General features: G+C 36.8%; 1 protein-coding gene across 1 annotated transcript in view; it reads right to left on the reverse strand.

Annotated features, from left to right (window-relative positions):
• The window catches only part of Stxbp3 (syntaxin binding protein 3), a 70,249-nt gene that overhangs the window by 17,758 nt on the left and 27,530 nt on the right, over positions 1 to 24,961 (reverse strand). The window contains exons 6-11 of the mRNA XM_042680992.1: positions 24,394 to 24,494; positions 21,422 to 21,576; positions 18,113 to 18,203; positions 14,730 to 14,854; positions 7,401 to 7,496; positions 7,217 to 7,274 (exon numbers count right to left, since the gene is read on the reverse strand). Coding sequence (XP_042536926.1) covers positions 7,217 to 7,274; positions 7,401 to 7,496; positions 14,730 to 14,854; positions 18,113 to 18,203; positions 21,422 to 21,576; positions 24,394 to 24,494 — 626 coding nt within the window. The remainder of the gene's footprint in view (positions 1 to 7,216; positions 7,275 to 7,400; positions 7,497 to 14,729; positions 14,855 to 18,112; positions 18,204 to 21,421; positions 21,577 to 24,393; positions 24,495 to 24,961) is intronic.

Here is a 24,961-nt window from a genome sequence, read left to right on the forward strand (position 1 = left end):
TAGAGATATAGATGAAAGATAGGAGATATGATCATAAATACTCTGGCAGAGTATTTATTATTGGCCAAAGGCATTAATTCATAACCTTTTTTTTAGTTATCAACTATGACCTTTCAACTAACAGGTAAAACTACAGCTACAGACTCAGTTGTGGAAGGCGTTTTGACCATAAGGCTGTTAACATGGTCATAAAGCATAACAAGGACGCTTTGACATGATGAAAACATCTAAGAATTTCTGAGAAAGAATGTCCTGCTACCTATTTCTAGCCAGGGTTCAATCCTGAGCGTGAGGCAGCTGATGAAAAGCAGGAGGGCTGGGGACTGGTGACTTACATATACTATAATCCTAGCTATGTAGCAGTCTGAGATCTGAGGACTGTAGTTCAAAGCCAGCCCAGGCATACTCCATGAGACTCCTATCTCCAAAAAGCTGAAAGTGGGAGTGTTGCTCAAATGGTAGAGAGCCAGTCCTAAACCAAAAAACCAAGTGAGAGCATGAAGTGCTGAGTACAAAAAAATTAGAGATGTTAAAAAAAAGGAGGGGAAAACATAAAAACAAAATGTAAGAGATGTAGAATATGGTACGTAACAAATCTAAAATACATGTGATTAAGTCCTAGAGAGGAAAAAATGGGGAAAAATCATAATAGGAGAAAATGGCTACAATTTTAACAAAGATGATGAAACAGTAACACAATGATTCAAGAAACCTACATCATAGAATAATATATCATGTCAAATTATTGAAAGTCAAAAAGAAAATATTCAGCTAGCTTCCGTGTGTATGTGTACCTCTCATTCTGGCTCAGTTTTCCCTCATGGCTGATGCTCTACCACTTGAGCCACATTCCCAGCCCAGGTTTTTGCTGATTGTCAAAATGGGAGTCTCGTGGACTTTGAACCCTGATCCTCAAGGTCTTGGCTTTTTCAGTAGCTACAATTATAACTATGAGCCACCAATATCCAGCTATCACTTAGCTTCTTTGTTTGTCTGTCATGGGGCTTGAACTCTGGGCTTGAATGCTGTCCCTAAGCTCTTCAGCTCAAGGCTAGTGCTACATCACTTGAGCCACTGCGCCACTTCTGGTTTTCTGAGTAATTTATTAGAGATAAGAGTCATGGACTTTCCTGCCTGAACTGGTTTTGATCGGCAATCCTCAGATGTCAGCTTCCTGAGTAGCTAGGGTTATAGGCGTGAGCCACCAGTGCCCAGCTTCACTTAGCTTCTTTTTTTTTTTTTTTTTTCCCGGTCGTGGGGCCTGAACTCTGGGCCTGGGCGCTGTCCCTCAGCTATTCAGCTCAAGGCTAGCGCTCTACCTCTTGAGCCACAGCGCCACTTCTGGCTTTTTTCTTTTTGCTTATGTGGTGCTGAGGAATCGAACCCAGGGCCTCAGGCATGCAAGGCAAGCGCTCTACCACTGAGCCACCTTCCCAGCCCCTCACTTAGCTTCTTAAACAGGAATTATGTCAGAAGTTATATATTAAAACCTTTAAATTGATAGAAAAGAAAAAATCCTTGCCAGCACAAGATTCTAAATTTAGTTTAGAAAAATATCTTTGAAAAAACAACTTGTGAAACAAAATGTCCTAAAAAAAAAAAACCAAAGTTGAGATAATTCAGTCTAGCTAGATGGAAAGAGCAATAGGAGTAAACATCACCAGACAGGATAAATATATGAGTAATAAAAGTCCACTGAGTGCTTAAGACAAAAAAATAAGTGAGCTGGGTGCTGGTGGCTCATGCCCATAATCCTAGCAGGAGGCTAAAATCTGAAGATTGGAGATTGGGCAGGAAAGCCATGAGACTTTTTTTTTTAATGTCACAGGGCTTGAACTCCGGGCCTGGGCACTGTCCCTGCACAATGTTTGCTCAAAGCTAGTGTTCTACCACTTTGAACCATAGCTCCACTTCCAGCTTTTGAATAGTTAACTAGAGATAAGAGTCTCACAGGGACTTTTCTGCCCAGGCTGGATTTGAACTGTGATCCTCTGATTTCAGCCTCCTAAGTGGCTAGGATTACAGGAGTGAGCCATTAGTGCCTGGCTACCATAAGACTCTTATCTCCAACTAACTACAAAAAAGCTAGAAATGGAGCTGTGGCTCAAGGGTTAGAGTGCTAGGCGTGAGGGGGGAAAAAAAAAAAAAGCTCAGGGACAATGCCCAGGCCCTGAGTTCAAGCTCTAGGACCAGTACTAAAAACCCCCAAAACAAAACAAAACCCCCAAATCCCCAAAGAAACCAAAACAACAGTGAGCTTATAATATATGCAAAGTATAAATAAAATATAAGAAGTAACACACACAAAAAAAGAGATAAATGGAGTTAAACTTGTGTTAAGGTTTCTGAATTATTCAGGACATAATAGAAAGCATACAATAATATAAGTAATAAGCCTACATTATTATTATCTTTTAGTAGTACTGAAGTTTGAACTCAGGTCCTCACATTTGTTAAGTAGTCTCTATCATTTGAGACACTAGCAGCGCTGGTACTGGAGCTTGAATTTAGGACTTAGGCTTTATCTCTTTAGCTTTTTCACTCAAGGTTAGTGTTCTACCACTTGAACCACAGCTTCACTTCTGGCTTTTTGACTGTTTTTTTTTTTTGGGGGGGGGTCCAGTCGTGGGGCCTGAACTCTGGGCCTCGGCGCTGTCCCTCAGCTCTTCAGCTCAAGGCTAGCGCTCTACCACTTGAGCCACAGCGCCACTTCTGGCTTTTTTTTTTTTTTTTTTTGCTTATGTGGTGCTGAGAAATCAAACCCAGGGCCTCAGGTATGCAAGGCAAGCGCTCTACCACTAAGCCACTTTCCCAGCCCCGTTTTCGATTGTTAAATGGAGAAAAGAGTCTCATAGACTTTCCTGCCTGAACTGGCTTTGAACTGTCATCCTAAGTTGTCAGCCTCCTGAATAGCTAGGATTACAGGTGTGAACCACCGGTGCCTGGCTCTTGGGTATTCTTGGGTATATTTTTAAGTAAGTAAATTAGAAGGCTAAGAAATAAAGAAATAAATCAATATTTTATAAGCTGCATTTGCAACCAATCTGATCATATAGCCATCTTGATTTCCATCATCTTTTCTCACCACCTCATTCAGTACACACTGTTACCTTAAATATTTTATTTTTTGGGGGTCCTATTGTGGGGCCTGAAGTCTGGGCCTGGGCACTGTCCCTCAGCTCTTCAGCTCAAGGCTAGCGCTCTACCACTTGAGCCACAGCGCCACTTCTGGCTTTTTTCTTTTTGCTTATGTGGTGCTGAGGAATCAAACCCAGGGCCTCATGCATGCAAGGCAAGCGCTCTACCACTGAGCCATCTTCCCAGCCCCTTAAATATTTTAAATTGAAATTTACTTCTCTGGAAATTGTTGAGGACAGTAGTATTTAATGTTGTCTGAGGATTAAATGAGATGATACAGAGTCTGATTGGGTCAGGCAGTAGCCCAGAAAAAGTTGGTCAGCAAATATTACCTAGTGATATTAGCATTAACACTTTAATATCAATATGCAGAGATTTCTTTATATGTAATTGTACTTATGGAGGTTAAACAGTCTCCATTGTTTTGGAAAAATTTTTAAACTATCTTTCAGGGAAAGTTTGTATTTACATAATAGTGAAGAATCTCCAGGTATGCAGTAAATATATATTTTGTAAAGAAAAGAAAAGAAATACACCTCAGAAGTATAACAAACCCAAGCTTATGCATGTGGTAATTTTATATTCTCTTCCTGTTACAGAACAAAGATAGATTGGAGATGGGATTCAAACAGTAGAGCACTGTTTAGTAAGCATAAGTTCCTAAATTCAAACCCTAATACTGTTAAAAGAAAAAGTTGAGCATGGTGGTGGCATACCCTGTAATTTCTGCACTCCAAGAGCAAGCTGGAGGCCAGCCTGGGCTAGAATGAGACCCTACCTCAGACCAAAGAGAGGACTAGGGGCTTTTGCTCAAGTGTTAGAGTACTGTGCCTAGCAATCACAAGACCCTGTGTTCAATGCTCAGCATTGTTCCCTATCTATCAAATACAAACAGAAAAAGAAAAGATCTATATTTTTTTCAAGCACACAAGAAATTACTGTATATATGTATAATGTATTACTCTGGATCATAAATCAAGTCTTAACAAAACTCAAAGCACTAAAATCATATAGCACTTGTTATCTGACTGCTGTCTAGGTTATATGTCAATAGCATAAAGATAACTAGAAAATTCCCCAGTGGTTTCAAATTTAAAAATACATTCCTGAATAACATATAGCCAAAATAAATCATAATGAAAATTAGAAAATGAACTGACTTGAATTCACAAAAGTTATTTCAAATCACATGGGATGCATCTAATGTTAAGAAAGAAATAAGTCTAAATATTAACAGTAGGAAAGAAGAAAGGTAAATAAAAAAAATGTTGTAAACATCCAACTCAAGAAACTAGAAAAAAACTTTAAACTTAAGACTAAATAGAAAGCAATATAAAACTAAAGAAAATCAATAGTCAAAGTTCTTTTAAATAATAAACATATATTATCAATATATAAATATTAATAATGACATAAGGAAAATAAATTAAGATGAGTAAAAGACCACAAAAATTAGAAAACAGAATATTAATACAGATTTTATTCACCTTGAGAGGATAAAATATTTCAAAATTTAAATGTGCTAAATTTCTTGAAAATTCAATATTCCACAATTGACAAGAAAAATAAAATTTCTGAATAACTATATGTCTGTTAAGAAGCATGTATTTAAATACATAAATCTTTATATATATATATATACATATATATGTATATATATGTATATATATATATAGTTGTTGTTGTTGTTGTTGTTGTTGTTCTGGTCCTAGGGCTTGAACTCAGGACCTAGACAGTGTCCTTGAGCTTTTTTGTTCAAGGCTAATGCTCTACCACTTGAGCCACAATCTCACTCTGGCTTTTTGGTGATAAAGAGTCTCATAGACTTTCTTGCTGGGTTTGGCTTCAAACTGTGATCCTCAGATCTGTCTCCTGAGTAGGTAGGAGCCAGTGGTGCCTGCTTGTTAAAGAATTTATAACTAAAGATTTTCCATAAAGAAGACTCCATGCCCAAATGGTGAATTCTTTCAAGCAGTAAGATAAATAATGGTCTTGTACAAATCCTTCCAGATAATAAAATGAAAGAGAGCATCATAATTAATTTCAGCAGATCATGAATGTATCAAGTCCAAGCACAGTTTATTCTAGAAAGATACAACTGATTCAATGTTAGAAAACCAACACTACATTAATAGGATAAAGAAGAAAAAATAAAATTCTGAAGAAGCATTTGATAAAATACAACAATATTCGCCAGTTAAAAGAAAACAGAAATAGGGGTGTAGCTCAGAGATAGAACACTTGCCTAGCATGTGTGAGACACCAGGTTTGATCCCTAGCACCATAAAAAAAAACAAAAAAAAACTTGTTCATAGCCAGGAATGGTGGCATCCAGCAGTTATGAGATTAAAGAAGAAAAAAGCAATACTAATTAAAGGCAAGTCTGGCCTCTCATAGTAAGTTCTATGCCAGCCTGAACCACCTAGTAAGATTCTATCTCAAAACCAAACATGTTTTAAAGAAAAAAACAAACTAACAGGGCTTGAGGTATGATTCAAGTAGTATACATAGCATCATAGGGCCCTGAATTTAAACTCCAATATAACAAAGAGCAAAAAGAAACATGTTGGCTAATTAAGAATAAGAAACTTTCTTAATTTCATTAAGCATGTAAGTAAAATAAACTATCAAAATTCTCAATGATGGAATACTGAACATGTTTCCCTAAGAATGAGACAGGGATATTCATTACCATCAGTTCTATTTCACATTATAATGAAGGTATTATATTAGCCAAAGAGTCTAAAGATACAAAACAAAATAAAATTTTAAAAAATAGCATTTATTTATAGCACCAAAAATATTTAGAAATAACAAAAAAATGTGCAACCATTCTAGAATGAAAATTATATGGCAATTTTTCTTCCCAGTCCTGGCTTGAACACAGGGCCTGGGCATTGTCCTTGAGCGTTTTTTGTTCAAGGTTCGTACTCTAACACTTGAGCCACAGCCCCACCTGGCTTTTTGGTGGTTAATTGGAAATAAGAGTGTCAGACTTTCCTGCAGGGACTAGTGTTGAACGATGATCCTCAGATCTCAGCCTCCTGAATAGCTAGGATTATAGGCATAAGCTATCAACACTTGGCTCATGGCAGTATTTTATAACTTGATCTATGTGGCAGTACATTTAAGATTTGTGTACTATGCTTCTATATATTATACTTTAATATAAAAATTCTAATAATAGCCGGGCGCTGGTGGTTCACGCCTGTAATCCTAGCTACTCAGGAGGCTGAGATCTGAGGATCTCAGTTCAAAGCCAGCCCGGGCAGGAGAGACTGTGAGACTCCTATCCAATAAACCACCAGAAAACCGGAAGTGGCGCTGTAGCTCAAGTGGTAGAGCGCTTGCCTTGAGCTGAAGAGCTGAGGGACAGCGCCCAGGCCCAGAGTTCAAGCCCCATGACCAACCAAAAAAAAAAAAAATTCTAATAATGCACTGATGAAATCAACTAGTCAACTAAATGTTAACCTTATCTGAGTTTAGTAGCTTGCATCTGTAATCCTAGGTACTTAGGTGACTGAGATTGGGAGGATTATTAGCCCCAACAGCAGTTTATGAGGTCCTCCTTCCCCATGTCTGGACCCAATGATACAAGCCTATATCCCAAGCTGCATAGGAAGCTAAGATTGGCAGGATCTTGGTTTCAGGCAGCCGAAGTAGACAAGTCCATCTCTTCAGAGAAAAGCTGGATGTAGTGGTGTAACTTGGGATTCCAGCAAAAGTGGGAAGCTTAAAGAAGGTAGGTCACAGCTCAAGTGTACATCAAGCTGAGAGGCAAAATCCTATCTAAAAATAACCACCAAAAAACAGGGCTGGAAGGGTACCTCAAGTATAGAGTGCCAGCCTAGCAAGTATGAGGCCCTGAATTCAAACTCTGGAACTGCCAAAAAGAAAACAATAGTAATAAAATAAACTTAGTGAAGTGACCAGTCAAAATGCTGCTAATTTTTGAAATAAGATAATGGGTAATAAGAGTTTGTTTTCTCTATTTCTCTTTATAGAATGTGCCAAACATAGAAACTTAAATAAGTAGTTCACCTTTGTTATTATTTTGGAAGTTAAGTAAAGCTCTTACCTTTCCTTCTGTTGCTTTCTTTGTTGATGAAATTTCCTTCATAAGCTTCGGAATTTCCCTGTCAAATTGAGAATTCTTTAAATTAGGTATAATTCTCACAGAACAATTTTAAGATTACAAAATGTGCTATGACATATTTAGTATCTAAAACCATGGAATTAAAAATTGAAATGGACTGACATACTCTAACACAACTGCAATATGCCGATGTCGAATTCTGACCCAGAGGTCATCTTCTTCTTCAAGGATTGCTTCCTTTTCTTTCCCATCAGTTTTATATCTACAAGAAGACAGAGGCAGAACATTTTTGGTATTTTTTCTCAAAAGTGGAAAAAACATTTTTACAAACAATAATTTGGAAAAAGAAATTCAAAACTACATATTCTCAATTCATCATTTTGGATAATACCTATCAAAACTAAGGTATGTTATCATTATACTAAATTTCAAAGTGCTATCTGTGCCTTGTATTTTTTCCCCATTTTATTGTAAGACACTTTTAATCTCAATAAAATTTAGAATCTTGGCAAAATGTTATCTTACAAAGCAAAAATTCAATGTCTTGTAATCAACTTTCAGAACAACACTTAATATACTAGTCAGGTATTGGTGTGCATACTTTTAATCCTATCCCTCAGAAGGCTGAGACAGGAGAATCATGAGTGCTAGGCTTGCCTGGACTATTCAACAAAATTCTGTTTCAAAAACAAAACAAACAACACATACCTGAATATAAAAAAACTAACAAACCCCTGAAAATACTAATAATATGCGTTCTAACTACTTAAAACTATTGTAATGTGCAAATAATTTACACCACTAATATCAAGCATCCATTAAAACAGGTATGTCACCCCAATACAGCCTAATGAATGTGTTTTGGAGCTGGTACAACATTTAAAAACAGAGTATTTCATCTGTTTTATTATTGTTATTTTTTGTTACTGGGGTTTTGAACTCAAGCTTTCATGCTTGTTAAGCAGGTGCTCTACCACTTGAACATCGCTTCCAGCCCCTTTTGCTCTGGCTCCAAATTTTGCCCAGATAGGCCTGGACCACAATCCTCTTATTTATATTTATGCTGGTCCTGAGGATTGAACTCAGGGCTTAGGTGCTGTCTGCTAGCTTTTTTGGTCAAGGTTGGTGCTCCACCACTTGAGCCATACCTTTATTTCTGACTTATTTATTTATTTCTGACTTATTTCTGGTTAATGGAGGCAAGAGTGGCAAGAACTTTCCTGCCTGAGTGGCTTTAAACTGTGACCCTGAATTGTCAGCTTTCTGAACAACTAGGATTATAGTCATGAGCCACTGTCACCCAGCTTCCGCTTTCTCTTTTTATACAAATACCTTACTTCCATTTGTAGAGCTAGGGAAATTCAATTGTCCTGAGACTGTCAACTTTCTGAGCTAAAATTAAAAAGGACTGTACTAATAGCCATTTCTATAACCTCCTCCTCCCCTCGCCCTAAAATTGTAGGTCTTACCCACAAATTCACCTTCATTATCTGGTCTTCCCGCCCCCTTCCCCAGCCCAGCCAGTACTGGGGCTTAAACTCAGGATCTTGCACTCTTCACCTGGTTTTTTCTATCACAGCTATCTTTCTACCATGTAAGCCCACACCTCTACGTTCACCTTTTTCCTGGTTAATTGAAAATAAAAATCTCAGATTTGTCTGCTCAGGCTGGCTTCAAAACTTTGATCCTCAGATCTCAGCCTCCTGAATGCAGGATTATAGGTCTGCCCAACTTTGTATGTGGTCTTAATACTCAGAGATAAAATGCCTGCGTTTAATTATGCTTGCATTAAGGATGAAATCCCTTTTGTCATTTAAAGTACCACCTTGTATTTAGGTAATACTTTTGACTTTTAAGTGGTTCATAACTTATCAGTAACAAGTGTGAAAACACACAAAAGATAATGATAATTCTTTTGGAGTAAATTTAAAGAAGTCATTGAGATGAAAATGGATACCTAGAATTTCCTGCTTTATTTGTTTCCATTTAAAATTGTGATGAGGGCCTAGTGCCAGTGGCTCACAACTACAGTCCTAGCTACTTGGGAGGCCGAGATGGAGAGCATCCAGTTCAGGGCCAGTCCCAGCAAAAAAAAAGTTCGTAAGACACCTTTTCAACTAACAGCTATTATCCTAGCTCTGTATTAGACTGAGATGAGAGTATCATGGTTTGAGGTGAGCTTATGCAAAAAGTTTGTGAGAAGCCTGGTGCCGGTGGCTCACACCTGTAATCCTAGTTGCTCAGGAGGCTGAGATCTGAGGATAGCGGTTCAAAGCCAGCCTAGGCAGGAATGTCCATGAGACTCTTATGTCCAATAACTACTACAAAACAGGAAATGGTGCTGTGGCTCAAGTGGTTGAGCACTTGCGTGAACTGAGGTACGCAGGGACACTGCCCAAGCCCAGCATTTAAACCCCATGACCGCAAAAAAAAAAGTTTGTGAGACCCTGCCCCCCACCAATTTCAACAGAAATGGATGGATTTGGTGTATGTCATTCCACTTGCCCTAGACCAGGTACATGTCTGTTGCAAAAAAGGACTACAGGAAAAGGTCAGAGGTAGGGCAATTACATAGCAAAAACAAGGCCATGTTCAAACTTTAGAGCTGCACCCCCAGAACAAAACTAAGGATTGGTAAGAGGTAAGTCTAACTATACAGGAGTGATCATGGGAAGAATGGCAGACACAGATTAATGGAGATCACAAGCTTTGAGGACTACTACAAGCACTTTGGCTTTTAGTATGAAGAAAATGGGAAGCCATTTAAATTATGAGGAACAAAGAGATAAGAATTGACCAATGTCTTACCAAGATCTTTTATTGCAGGGGAAGGTGGCATGGGGGATTGAGGTCTGTCGAAATACTCCATTGCTTAAACCATGCCCCTAGCCCACCCTTTTTTTTGGGGGGGCGGGGAAGGGTTCAGTCGTGGGGCCTAAACTCTGGGCCTGGGCACTGTCCTTCAGCTCTTCAGCTCAAGGCTAGCACTCTACCACTTGAGCCACAGCGCCACTTCCGGCTTTTTTTCGTTTTGCTTATGTGGTGCTGAGGAATTGAACCGAGGGTCTCAGGCATGCAAGGCAAGCGCTCTACCACTGAGCCACCTTCCCAGCCCTCACCCTACCTTTTTTAATTTTGAGAGAAGTTCTTGTTTTTTTCCCAGGGCAGCTTGGATCTAGATTCTTTTATTTATGTTTCTTGCCACAGCTGGGATGTCAGGTGCATACTACTACATCCAACATTTTCTGTTGAGATTTGAGACTAAAATTTTTTGACTGGGCTAGCTAAGATTCTCCTAATTCCTGCCTCTTCAAATAACTAGGGTATAGGCATGAGCCACTAGCATTTGGTTCTTTTCTTCTTTGTTGTTGTTTTGTGCAGGCCCAGGGGCTTGAATTCAGGACCTGAGTGCTGTTTATGAGCTTTTTTGCACAAGGCTAGTGAGCTATTACTTGAGCTATACTTCTATTTTTGGCTTTTGGGTGGTTAATTGTAGATAAGAGTGCCTGTGTTGGCTTCAAACCACAATCCTTAGGTGTCAGCCTTCTGAGTAGTAGGATTTCAGGCATGAGCCATTGTCACTCTGATTTTTTTCTATTTTTAAAAATGAATGAATTTATTTTGTGCTGTGTTGAAAGAACACTGAAAGTGGTCCAAAGACAGAAGCAGAAGCATTGGAGATTAGTTAGAAGTCTGTTGCATTCATGGCTGAGGAAGGAAAGTTTGAGGAAGGACAATAGTTCAAGGCAGCATTGGGCATACAGTGAGTTTGAGGTCTGTTAAACCTCAAGACCTTATCACAAACAAAAAAGGGAATTGGGTGCTGGTGGTTCACATCTATAATCCTAGCTACTCAGGAGGTTGAGATCCAAAGATCATGGTTCGAAGCCAGACTAAGCAGAAAAGTCCCCATGAGATGCTTTTCTCCAATTAACCACCTAAAAACTGGAAGGGGAGCTGTGGCTCCAAGTGGCAGACTGCTAGCATTGAGCAAAAAAGTTCAGGGACAGTGCTGAGGCCCTAAGTTCAAGCCCCATGACTGACAAAAAAGAAAAGAAGAAGAAGAAAAAATACAGGTTTGCTACAGTGAGATGCTGGTGGCCATGCTTGTAATCCTAGCTTCTCTCTGGAGGCTGAGATCTGAAAATCAAGGTTGGAAGCTAGCTTGGGCAGAAAATTCTTGAGACTCTTATCTCCAAATATAACCAAAAAGGCAGGCTAGATGCTTGAATCAAGTAAAAGAGCAGTAGCCAAATAGCAAATGAAGCAAACATGAAGCCGAGTTCAAGGTACAATACTAGGGGGGAAAAGTGTGTTACCAAAACCAGATGAAAATTGATTGATTGGGACTATGTTAGCTTCTGGATAGATTTTGAATCCCAAGTTTTTGGACTTGATTGATTGGCCAAAAGATATGAGAGAGATGATGATCAAAATTTTTGACCTGCCCAGTACTGGTAGTTCACATCTATAATCCTAGCAACTCAGAAAGCTGAGATGAGGATTGAAGTTCAAAGTATCCCAGTCAAACAAATCCAAGAGATTATTTTATTTCCAATTAACATTAAAAAGCTAGAAGTGACAGTGTGACATTCAAAGCATCCCAGTCAAACAAATCTGAGAGATTATTTTATTTCCAATTAACATTAAAAAGCTAGAAGTGACAGTGTGACTCAAGTGGTAGAACACCAGACTTGAGGGAAAAAGAAAATGTAAGAAGCCTTGACTTTAAACTCCAGAACTGGCCCATGCATGCGTGCACATGCGTGTGTGCACGCGCACGCATGTGTGCACACGCGCGCGCACACACCCACAAATTGATATGTAACGTTAGTAAACTCTAGCTAAACTAGAGCTTTGTTACTGAGCTAAAAAAGGCCATAGTTGAAGTAGCCTGATGGAAAATATCAGGAGCGCAGGTTTGGACATAAAAGTTTAAGATGTTAGCCAGGTGCTGGTGGCTTACGCCTGTAATCCTAGCTATTCAGGAAGCTGACATCTGAGGATCATGGTTCAAAGCCAGCCCAGGCAGGAAAGTCCATGAGACTCTTATCTCCAATAAACCACCAGAAAACTGAAAGTGGTGCTGTGGCTCAAGTGGTAGAGCTCTAGCTTTGAGCTGAAGAGCTGAGGGACAGCGCCCAAGCCCAGAGTGCAAGTCCCACGGCTGCAAAAAAAAAAAATTGTAAGATGCTTATTAGGTTTGAAACAGGAAGGTTCAGAATTGGCATATCAATGTAACAGCAACATCAACAAACAGAATGGATGTGCTTGTAAGAATATACAAAAAAGGACAAGGTCCATGTCAGGTTTCAGTGACTCATACCTGTTATCCTAGCTACTCATGAGGCTGAGATGTAAGAATCACAGTTCAAAGCCAGCCCAGGCAAGTAAATTTGTGAGATTCTTATCTCCAATTATCCACCAAAAAGCTGGAAGTGAAGCTATGGCTCAAGTGGCAGAGTCCTAGCCTTGAGCAAAAAATCTCAGGGACAGTGCTCAGGCCCTGAGTTCAAATCCCAGGACTGGCACCAAAAAACAAGGAACAAGACCTAAAAACTTGAGCATTAGAATATTTTCATACTGAGAATGGAGGGCTAGAAGGTAGTGAGAAGGGATATTGGATTTAATAACACAGAGGTAACATATATTTTATTTTCAGTAATGTGTCATCTCAGCTTGAACTGGCAGCATGGCTCTAGTAAGTAAAGGGCTGCATAAACAGAAAAGGCTGAGAGCATGAGATTCGAGTCCAATCCCCGGTATAATCAATCAATCAATAAAATGAAACCTTCTTTTGTTTGCCAGCAAATCTCAGTAGGTGTGTATTTTATTTATTTATTTTCGTGTGAATGTGGGGGCTTGCACTCAGGGTCTCAGTACTGTCCCTCAGCTTTTGTGATCAAGGTTATTACTCTCCTGTTTGGAGCCACAGCTCCACTTCTGGCCTTTTGGTGATTAGTTGGAGATAAGAGTCTCATGGACTTTCCTGCCCAGACTGGCTTCAAGCCACAATCCTCAAATCTCAGCCTCCTGAGTAGCTAGGATTATAGGTGTGAACCACAAGCACCTGGTTATTAAGTCATTTTTAAATTTCTTTATTATAAGACAATGCACAGCCGGGTGCCATTGGCTCACGCCTGTAATCCTAGCTACTCAGGAGCTGAGATCTGAGGATCACGGTTCAAAGCCAGCCCAGGCAGGAAAATCCATGAAACTCTTATCTCCAGTAAAACACCAGAAAACCAGAAGTAGCCCTATAGCTGAAGTGGTAGAGCGCTAGCCTTGAGCTGAAGAGCTGAGAGACAGCGCTCGGGCCCAGAGTTCAAGCCCCAAGCCCGACAAAAAAAAAAAAAAAGACAATGTACACTTATAGACTAAAGGATAAATATGGTAAATAAAAGCTACAAGCAATAACTTGCTTAAAACAACTTATATGAGAAAAACTGCTATGTTGCTTTCCTTGTGTTAACAATAACAGATAACCCAGGAAAGCTCAGAAATTAGGATTTGACTAGAATGCAAGTAAAAATACAATAGAAAAATTGAATGATCAGAAAAATATTAAAGCAATATCTACTTTTAGAAAAGTTAGACATAATTACCAAAAGTTTTATCTTTAAAAGAAAACTATTAAACAAAAAAGTCAGAAAACTAGTTTTAATTTTTATATTGTATTCAAATAGCGTTTCTTTTTCTTTTGCGATAGGGTCTCACTAGACTAGGCTGGCCTGAAATTTGCTTTGTAGAACTGTTATGGAGGCTAGCCTAGAACTTGTGATTCTCCTGCTTTAACTCCCCAGGGAGCATAAACATGTGTTAACATTTCTGGCTTAAAGTAGCAAATCTTGGCTGAAAAATACCAACTTAGTTTTGGAGATTGGTGATAACTAAGACTATATAATTAATGTGTCCATAGGCCTGCTCATAATGATAAGATAGTAAGTAAAATGGCTCCTTGATAGAAAAGTAATTTCATTTACTTTTGGTATTTTTTAAAAGTAAATAGCTTCATATAAATATAGAGACAGACACTAAGTAGCAAAATGGTAAAATCGTACCTATTCTCAAATATCCACACTACTTCATTTTCTACCACTTTTAAAAATACATTACATTATACTATCCTACACATACTACTTTGTATATGATTCAGAATAATCACAGCCTAATCATTTTGAATAGGGTGTCTATTTAACAAATAAAAAGCTGGGACTGGTGCTTACTCAAAATTTAGGTGAAAGATGCAAATTCTGTCTGTTTAAATGTAGGTACACTAGTTAAGGAGGCACACAAATACTCGAAAAGTTGCAAAGCAGTGAAATTGCCCATTAACTCACAAAGTTTTAAAAGACTGTCAAGGCTGAAAGAATAAAGTCTCTCTCTGTACAAAAGATTATGGCGGTTCAGATGTCTGATGCCTCTATAGGTTATTAAATGCTTAAGTCTATTCTGTTTGTATATGCCCTTTATATGCCCTTCAATTTATACTTGCTTGTATGTATCATTCTCAATTGGTAGTAGATCATATGCCATTGCCTGAAAGGTCAGTTCATGCAGGACAGTGGACACAGGATCAAAGCCACGATCAATGATTAAGAGCTGGGAATGAGTTTTACCCTAGAATAACAAAATAAAATTATCTTAAGCAATTGACATATTTTTACATTTTTAATATCTTAGAAAACAGAAGCAGACTTTTGTTAAGTCCTGGTTCTTTTGCCCACCAAAAAACATACAATGCAAGAAAACAAACGGTTAATTTCCTTAAGAATGTAAACTGAATTAAAACAAATAAAAATCTGAGTGGCACAGTAGGAAGAAACACTAAAATGACAAAATTTGAAACTTTCATAATTGGATTAAAAGGCTATACGGAGTAACTTCCTCAAATTTTCTTTTAAAACAGTAACACTTGTATTGTTTTCCTTCCTCTCTCCTCTCCTCCCCTCCCTTCCAGTATTCCCTTCTCTTTTCTCTCCCCCATCCCCATCCGCATCTCCATCTCTTTTTCTCTCTTCCTTTTGGATAGGGTCTTGCTAGGTATGTAGCCTGACTAGCCCTGAATGCAAGATCTTCCAGCTTCAATCTTCCAAGGGTGGGGATTTCAGGTATATACAGCTACCTTGTCTGGCTTAACTTATTTTATTATTAATTCAGTTTCATAAACACAAATTATAAATGGAAGCTATCTACTACATGAGCTCTTTATGTTAGACATTTTGCTAAGCAAGAAATACAAGTATTTTTTCATCTAATTTAAGTATTATTTCATGGTTCTTACAGCAACCTTGTGAGACAGGTATTATTACCTTACCTCCATTGACAAACAAGAGATTTAAACTTGAAATTAAGTAATTTGCCTGAGCCATATAGTTAATACATGGCAGAATGGAATTTCAAACCCATGTTGGAGTCAATGTAATGCTATACTTTTAGCCATTAGGCTATGGCACTTATTTATTTTTGTGCAGGTCCTGAGGCGTGAACTCAAGACTTGGGCACTGTCCTGAGCTGTTTTGTTCAAGGCTAGAACTCTACCACTTGAGCCACAGCTCCACTTCCAGCTTTTTGGTGGTTAATTGGAGATAAAAGTCTCATGGACTTTTCTGCCCATGATTCAACAGATCTCAGTTTCCTGAGTAGATACGATTACAGGTGTGAGCCACTATGGTACCTAGCAAGAGTAATCTTCAGCTTGTTATTCAAAGCAATAAGAGTTTAACTACAACGCATTAGATAAATATTTCTCATTTGTCTACATATAGGAGACAGAGGTAAACTACACAAGATAGATTTTTAAAGTATGTTTACTCTTTACTTTCCTAATGAAGTTCATGACAGTATGTTGCAGTGGTTAGGTGCACAGGCTTTGGAATCAGATTTCTGTTTTGAGTTCATCCTTGATTTCATCATTGCTATACATGTTGGATCAATTTTCCAACCTGTTACATGAGTATTCTCTTTGCAAAATAGTATAACTACAGTCTTATAAGATTGTTATAAAGATGAAATGTAGTAATACCATGAAATAATTTTTAGCATAGTGCTTGACAATTAGTATTTGAGCTATAAGCTATATGTTCAAAAATATGCCTAAGAAAAAGTCAACCTAAGTTCTTTATCAGGGTTTGCTTAGGACAGCAAAGGTGAGGAAGTATATTTTCTGACTCTTCAGATCAGAAAATACTTCAAAAAGAAACTGAGACTTTTATCAGGAAGAACTAGGTATCAAGAATTTATAGGATGTACAATTTCCAAAGAAGAAAAAATGTAAAGGATAAATTTATCTTTTGTGTATTTTGCCCTTTGTCCATTGAAATCATGAAGAACTAAAGTAAATGTATTAATAAGTTGACTGTATAGCTTTTCTTTCATTAAATAAACATTCTATTTACTATCCACTATGTATACTAAGCTATTTTATCTTCATAAGTAGAATAACAGGGTTTTTTTTTGTTTTTGTTTTTTTGTTTCTTTTGGGTCCAGTCATGGGGCCTGAACTCTGGGCCTGAGCACTGTGCCTCAGCTCTTCAGTGCAAGGCTAGTGCTCTACCACTTGAGCCACAGCGCCACTTCTGGCTTTTTTTTCTTTTTGCTTATGTGGTGCTGAGGAATCGAACCCAGGGCCTCATGCATGCAAGGCAAGCGCTCTACCACTGAGCTACCTTCCTAGCCCCTAGAATAACAGTTTTTATGACACCTCCAAACCAGTGTACCAATGCTGGGGCTTGAACTCATTATCTCTTAGTTTTTTCTGCTCAAGGTTAGCATTCTACCACTTGAGCAATAGCTCCATTTCTAGCCTTTTGCTGATTAATTGAAGACAGAGTCTCATGGACTTACCTGCTCCAGCTGGCTTCAAAGCTCAGATCTCAGCTTCCTGAGTAGCTATGATTACTGGTGTGAGCCACCAGCACCTGACTTGATTAACGTTTAAAGTAACTAACATAAAATCTAAACTTATATCTTCCATTCCAACCAGACTATTTAATTATGAATTTTACCTTTTGTTCTATGCCTGTACCCAAAGGATACTATAATCCATGCAATAAACTTCCTTTTATTATGTTATACTCATTTTTAAAGTGCAAGAGCCTCTTCCTCTTGGATGTCTTCCAAGACGCCAGTTTATTTATTGGAACTTGAGTTGCATCTTATCTTCCCATTGTAATGTTTATATTCCTCTCCAGTTTACTTATTACATAACCCAGCAAGTGGTTGTTTCCTGAGCCAACTCCTTGTCTACACAATGGATAGTTCCTTCTTTTAATTCTTTACATTCCCAGCCCTTTGAATGCATCTCTGTCAGTCTCTTTACTCACCCACATGCTGATTCAATCTTAAGTCTCTGACTACATTAATTTTGATAAGATAACAGTTGCTATTTATTATTAAACTCCTATAAGTGTTCCAAATACACACTAATTCAGTCTTCATATTATAGAAGCAAGGTTCTTACTATCTCAGCCATTTTACAAATAAAGAAAAACAACTTGAGGTCATCATAAAAGCAGGAACCCTTACATTTATTAAATATTAACTCAGTGGCAGGCATTATACTGAAGACTATCCATACTAATTTAATTAATCCTCTAACTTAAAAAAATTCTCTTAGGTGAATCTTATAGAAATGATAATTTAAGTACAGAAAATTATAGAATTAGCTCTAATTAAAATAACATGAATTAAATGGAAGAGTGAGGATGTGAACACAATGCTGATTTCAAAGCCTTTATCTTCCTCTCAAAACCACTCTGTCTATTAACATTTACACTACTGTCTATGCTAATGATTCCCAAATCAATACTAGAAAAGGAATAAATAAGTTATTTGGCTTAGAAAGAAACAATATAGACAATGTCTTTTATTCATTACCTTTATTAGGCTCTTTTCATCAATTTTGTAATAGTCTTCAAGTTTTTTTTCAACCAGTTGTGCAAGTTTACAGGCATTATCTAGAGGTTTACTAAAAATTTAAGAAAATGTTCATTTATCTCTCTTTCAGGTGACATTTTACAATATCACGCAATTTATTTATAAAATACTCATAAAATGAGAAAGTTGTAAAAATGGAAAAGTTGAAATAATACCAAATACAATATTCTTACTATACCTGGAATTACAACTGTAAACTTTATCCTTGTATATTACATTCTTTTTAAATAAAAGAAATAAAGTATTACATATTTAAGAGTTATTCACCCTTCCCCCATCAAATCCGGGTCCTCTCCCCAGCCCTCCTCTAATACCCTACTTTAAGACAACCATTACCATGAAATTTCAAATGTATTATTTCAGTAATGTGTGCATGTACAAGTGTGTATGTGTGATCCATCTCTGTTGACATGTTTATTATCTTCTATATAGCATTCCACCATATAATTTACAATAATTTCTGTATATTAAGTACCCTAAACTCTAGGTTATTCTCCTTTTTACACTATTTAGGGCATCCTCAATGTTATACTATTTTACACATTTTGGTCATTCTCAATTTTATATTTTTATGGACAACATTAAAACAAATATGCTTGCACTTATTTCTTCAGGTACATGTTTCTCCAGGTATATTACACATAAAAGTGCAATTGATGGATCATAGAGCATGTATATTTTCAACTTTTCTAGATAACAGCAAATTATTCTTCAAATTAATTGACCAGTTATCCCTCCCACTATCAATGTGATATTTTCCTCCTATGTTCTCTAACATTTAGTCAATTTTTCAATACATTCATTTGCTTAAAATCTTGCATGTTTCTGTCTTCTAATATTATAACATCATACTTTAAATTAACTTCATGACCACTAGCATTAATATATTTTCCAAATCTACAGGAAAAAATGTTAGAATAGACTGTTCAACTAGTACATTAGCCTTAAAGTGGGGGTGGGATGGAATGTGTTTCAGTTTGAGGGACGTAAATAAAGTATTAAATAATTTCATACTTTAAAACAATAAAGTGGTGCCAGGCTCTGGTGGTTCATGCCTATAATATTAGCTACTCAGAGGCTGAGATCTGGAGGATTGAAGTTTGAAGCCATTTGGGGCAGGAAAGTCTCTAACCACCAAATCTCTAATTAACCACCAAAAAGCCTGAAGTGGAACTGTGGCATAGCTCTAGCCTTGAGCAGAAAAAGCTCAGGAACAACTCCCAGGTCCTCAGTTCAAGCCACAGGACTGACTGAAAAGAAGAAAAAAAAAAGCAGTACATCGAATGAGTGATTTACTGTACATTTTCTAAAAACATGTTCAAAAGGAAAGTCATTATACTTTAAAAGTCTATAAAACAGAAAGAACTTTTTTTAAAAAATGCCAATTCTGGAGTGTTTGAACCTGGGTGTTCCTTAGCTTCCTTTGCTTAATGTTAGTGCTCTACCACTTGCGCCACAGATCTGCTTAAAGCTTTTTTTGTAGGTTAGTGGACTTTAGTCTCATAAACTTTCCAGTCTGAGGTGGCTTCAAATTGCTGTCCTCAGATCAACATCCTAAGTAGCTAAGGTTACAGCAGTAAGCAACCATCGCCCAGTTTACAAAGAACTATTTTGTGAAAGAACAGCAAATGTTTTTAGCCAAGATTATTATTTGAGTAACTCAGAGCATATCCCTAAGAGACCTATAAACTATATATAATACATTAATATATAAATATTAATTAGTATGTATTAATTGGCTTTTACTCTTTCTGAGTATAGTCAACTACTAACAGCAGAAACTCTTACAAGAGACAAACTACTTAGCTTGGCTGCACTATGTTCAGCATGTAATTAGCACACTGCTTATAAGAAGAATGTTTCTAATTCCCATGGTAAAGAGATTATTTTGTAATACCTACTTAAATTAAGGAGATTTAGTATTTTTTTCTAAGTAATTGATAGTTGATTTAAAAATTTTTTACATTGAGAGTAATAAAATTTAAATAATTCAGTCAATTTATAGTTTATAACTTAACAAATGCCAATGTTCAGATTAAAAAATTTTCTCAAAGAAAAATCAGTAATACCACTTATTCCTTGAGTAGTCATATACTTAATACTATTTTTATTAGCTCCATGTGATTTTTTAGTGCTTTACAGATACTAAATTCATTTAATTCTAACAACTCTATGACAGAGGCATTCTTATTGTTACCATTTCACAGATAAAGCAACGAAGGCCAGAAGAGTCAGATACCAAGCAAGCACCAGAAAAAGCCCAAACTGTTAACACACAACATGAATGTCTCTCAGAAACTAACGTTGAGTAAAAAACAAAATCAATCACAGAATTACATGTATACCAGTTCAAAATCAGGCAAAACTAAACTGTATGTTAGAAATTGGACAATAGTTATCCCTGAGTAGTAAAAGGAATAGTTTCTGGGAGGGTTCATTAGCCCTCTAATGATCTAAGATTATTAATATTAATTATTAATATTATTTTCTTTTATCTTAGAGGGGTTAAGAGGGTAGAGTATAGTCATTTTGGAATGAAGTATATAAAACCATATATAAAATTAGTGTACTTTAAGCATTTTTAAAAAGCAACAAATAAACAGATGTATGTAGCATAAAAGATAAACTTTATCTCTTAATTTAGAATGGCCACTGTGATTAAATATACTCAAGAAACTGAGACTTTATGAAAAGTATACAGTAAGTAAGGCCATTTAAATTTGTGAAAATGATAAAACATTAAATGTAAGGCTGTATTTCTTTTCTTTTTTTGCCAGTTCTTTGGCTTGAACTTAGGGCCTGAGCACTGGCCCTGAGCTTCTTTTTTGCTCAAGTCTAGCACTCTAACACTTGAGCCACAGTACCACTTCTGGCTTTTTCTGTTTATGTAGTACTGAAGAATCGAACCCAGGGCTTCATGTATGCTAGGCAAGCACCCTACCACTAAGCCACATTCCCAGCCTGGCTATATTTCTTTTATGACAGTAAAAACATTCCTCTAAGCATGCCTTAAACTGATGAAAAACTGTCTCTAAATGGTACTAAATTTGAGCTCTGAAATTCAGTTAACAGAAGCTATTAGGCAATCTGAAATTTAAACCTAAAACTTTAAATCAGCCATATAGAACTTGGTAATGATACAAAGAAAATATAGTTTTGCACAGCAGTACAGAAAGCACAAAGATATTGCTTAACTTTGATTAGATTTCAACAGAAAGCATAATATCTACAGATCATACTGTGCCTTACCTTTTATATCTTACTCCAGGATTTTCATCCAAAGTGGCACATACGGTAACAATATGCTCAGCCATTGCTTCCATAATGGCATCTTTTCCATTGGCATTAGCAGGGTCTGGACTATAACAGTAATAGAATGCATCGGGTACATCAAGAGTATATACCTAGGTTAGGCCAAAAGAAGTTGATATTGTCAATCAGGAGACTTCATTTCAAAAATACATCAAGAAAATGGTATTATGAGACATTAAAGAAAAAATATGGGGGGCGGGAGGAGGCTGGGAAGGGATGGGAAGGGGAAACAAAGGAGGAGGCTACAATGCTTGATAAGAAATGTACTCATTATCTTGCCCATGTAATTGTAACCCCTCTGTACAGTATTTTCATAATAAAATTTTAAAAAAATAAAAAGAAAAGAAAGAAAAATACTACTAATGCTGTTTCCTGGAACAACTGCACCTTTACCTTAATGAAATCTTGTCTTCTCTGTCATCTTGATTTCATCCTTTATCTCTTTTCTCCCATGTCTTCCCTGTTTAGTCTACCTATCTCCCTCAAATATAGATTGTACTATTTACTTTTCACTACCAATGCAACAGATGAAGGAATCTGAGGTAATGAAACTAAAATAAAGACCTTATAGTTGGCAAAAAGAATTACAACAAAGCCAAGTTGGTCTGTATGTCAAAGATTAAAAATCCTAACCCAGTAGAGCCTAGTGCAGTGACTCAAATCTTCACCCTAGCTACTTGGAAGGCTGAGAATGGGAGGATTATAGTTCAAGACCAGTCTTGGCTGGAAAGTTTGAGAAATTCCTTTTCAACCCATATCTAAGCACAGTGGTGTATGACTATCATCCTAACCTATGTCGCTGGCTAAAATTGGGAGGATTGTTGTTCCTAGTCAGCCCGTGGTAAAAAAAAAAAAAAAAAAGCCCATGAAACTCCATGTCAATGAAAGGAAAAAAAAGTGATAGGAAGCCCTCTCCACCTAGGTTAATATATTGGATATAAAAGTAAGCAAGTAATAAATATTATAAACTAAGTAATGAATCATGAACAAATTTCCTTACATTTCCTTTTACTCAAAGTCATTCATTTATTTGATCATAACCCATCAATACCAACAGAGCAGCCTTAATATAGAGTATAATTTAGCTGTGGTCAATCTAGTTATCTCTGCTACTCAAAGAACCTGTTTTTTGCTGTATTACCAGCACTGTATCCTTACCATAGTATACTATCCCTACCAATAATATAATTTGTTCAAAGATACTTATCCCTCTTATTGTCTCTATGGGAGTATATTTTCCTCCCACTGATGTTATACTGTACTTAGCTATAGAACATAAATAGAAGAGACATATCAATTACACAACAAGCTTTAAAAACTATTATGTAATCTGGGCAATGGTGACTCATGCCTGTAATCCTAGCTACTCAGGAGACTGAGATTTGAGGATCACGGTTCAAAGCCCCCAGCCCCCGCAGGAAAAGCCATGAAACTCTTATCTCCAATAAATCACCAGAAAACTGGAAGTAGTGCTGTGGCTCAAGTGATAGAGTGCTTGCCTTGAGCTGAACTGCTGAGGGACAGTGCCCAGGCCCAGAGTTCAAGCCCCACAACCAACAAAAACAAAAACAAAAACAAACCATTATGTAAGGAAGGATACAATGCTTCCCTGGCATGTAGAAGGCCTTATGGCTATAATCCCCAGCATCACAAACACTTTCTTTCTTCCCTTCCACAGAAAAACAAAGACAAACTACAAAACAAAACCCTACCAAAATTAAAACAAAAGAACCATTGCATGGCCACATTTTCTCTTTTCCCCCTGTTATGTCCCAGACTACTTGTTTTTTAGCCTCAACAATGTAAAACATGAATGAGAAATAAATCTTTGTTCTCTGTTCAAAAGGGCTGTTCTTGTAATGAGAGGAGATTTTAGAAATTTTCTACACAGTGTTAAAGGATTACCTTTACAGGTAACTTTTGGAAAACAGTTAAGCAGATAATTTAAAATTTTATGATTTATAGTCTCTGTCAAAAACAGCAAAGTTTAAAAGAGAATTCCCTTACCTAGGATTTTTCTATCCCCTATATAGTTAGAGTACCAAATAACACTGAATTATTTAAATTCTATAAAATGCTACAATCCAAGCGCAGAGAACAGAGCACCACAAATCTGAAAGGTTCATTAGCTATGGGTTTTGGGGTAAGTTATTTAACCTGTGTGTTTTCTTATCCTTCTACTGGAAACAGTAATGATGCAATGGTTAAATTACTAATTTATGTAAAACATCCAATAAAATATCTAATACAAAGTACTATTATTAATTAAAAGCTGTTAGACAAAAGTTTTATAAATTATGACTTAATGTTAAGTTTATTATATCCCTGAAATAGCTAAATGAACTATTTTTTGTATCACCCAACAAAGTTGATACTAAAGCATTTCTTGCCGGGCACCAGTGGCTCATACCAGTGGCTCATGCCTGTAATCCTAGCTACTCAGGAGGCTGAGATCTGAGGATCATGTTCAAAACCAGCCAGGGCAGGAACATTCGTGAGACTCTTATCTCCAATAAACCACCTGAATACCTAAAGTGGTGCTGTGGTTCAAGTAGTAGAGGGCTCACCTTGAGCTGAAGAGATCAGGGACAGCACCCAGGCCCACAGTTCAAGCCCCATGACCAATAAAGACAAATTTCTTGATTCCATACTCTAGTAATGCTGAAATCTTATATACCTAGAACTTGGTGGCAGATAAGAAACTTAAGTTCCTCTTTTCATAATTAATAACGCATTCCAATTTCATTGCTTATGTTTCTCTCTTCACTATAGGGGACATTTATTTGTAGATAAGGTAAAAAAAATTCACCAAATAGATAATAAAACTTCTTTAAAATATGCTTTATTAACAAGCTTGTAAAATCAAATATGAAAATCCATTGAGAACTAAAATTAAAAATAGAAAGTACCTGAGATTCATGTGGAATGAAAGAAATATTTATTTCTTTACATCTTCTTATTGACTTCGAGCAAGATGCTTTAATTTTGTTAAAGAGACTATCAGGACAAACTGAAAGAAAAAAAATCAAGGCATATAATTACATCTCAATTTTTACTCATTTAATCTTCATCTCAATCCATGATTCAAGACTATTTTTATATTTAATCACTGCCTTCCACACAGTAGTACACTATGAGAATAACGATAATATAAATTGTTCTTACTTTACAGATATTCGGGTCAAAAGGGCTGTGATAATTTCATTTTCTCCATTCACATCTCCTGTAAAGCTAGTTCATTAGAGATCTGCTAAAACTAAATGTTTGAAAGGAAACTTTTCTAATTCAAGTTTCCTAGAACTAGAAAGTTCCAGAATTTAGAGGTCATGTTTTCTCTTCTTTCACCTACATGTTTATGGTGTTATTAAATCTTGATTGGAATATCAACTCTTAAATGTTAAGGTTGATTCCTATTCTCTTTCAACATGATGTTCTGTAGCCCTAAGATTTCTTAATTTAACTCAGTGTGGTTGTACA

Source organism: Dipodomys spectabilis, unplaced genomic scaffold, assembly GCF_019054845.1.
Source record: "Dipodomys spectabilis isolate Male_0828 unplaced genomic scaffold, ASM1905484v1 ptg000002l, whole genome shotgun sequence".
NCBI classification, from domain to species: domain Eukaryota; kingdom Metazoa; phylum Chordata; class Mammalia; order Rodentia; family Heteromyidae; genus Dipodomys; species Dipodomys spectabilis.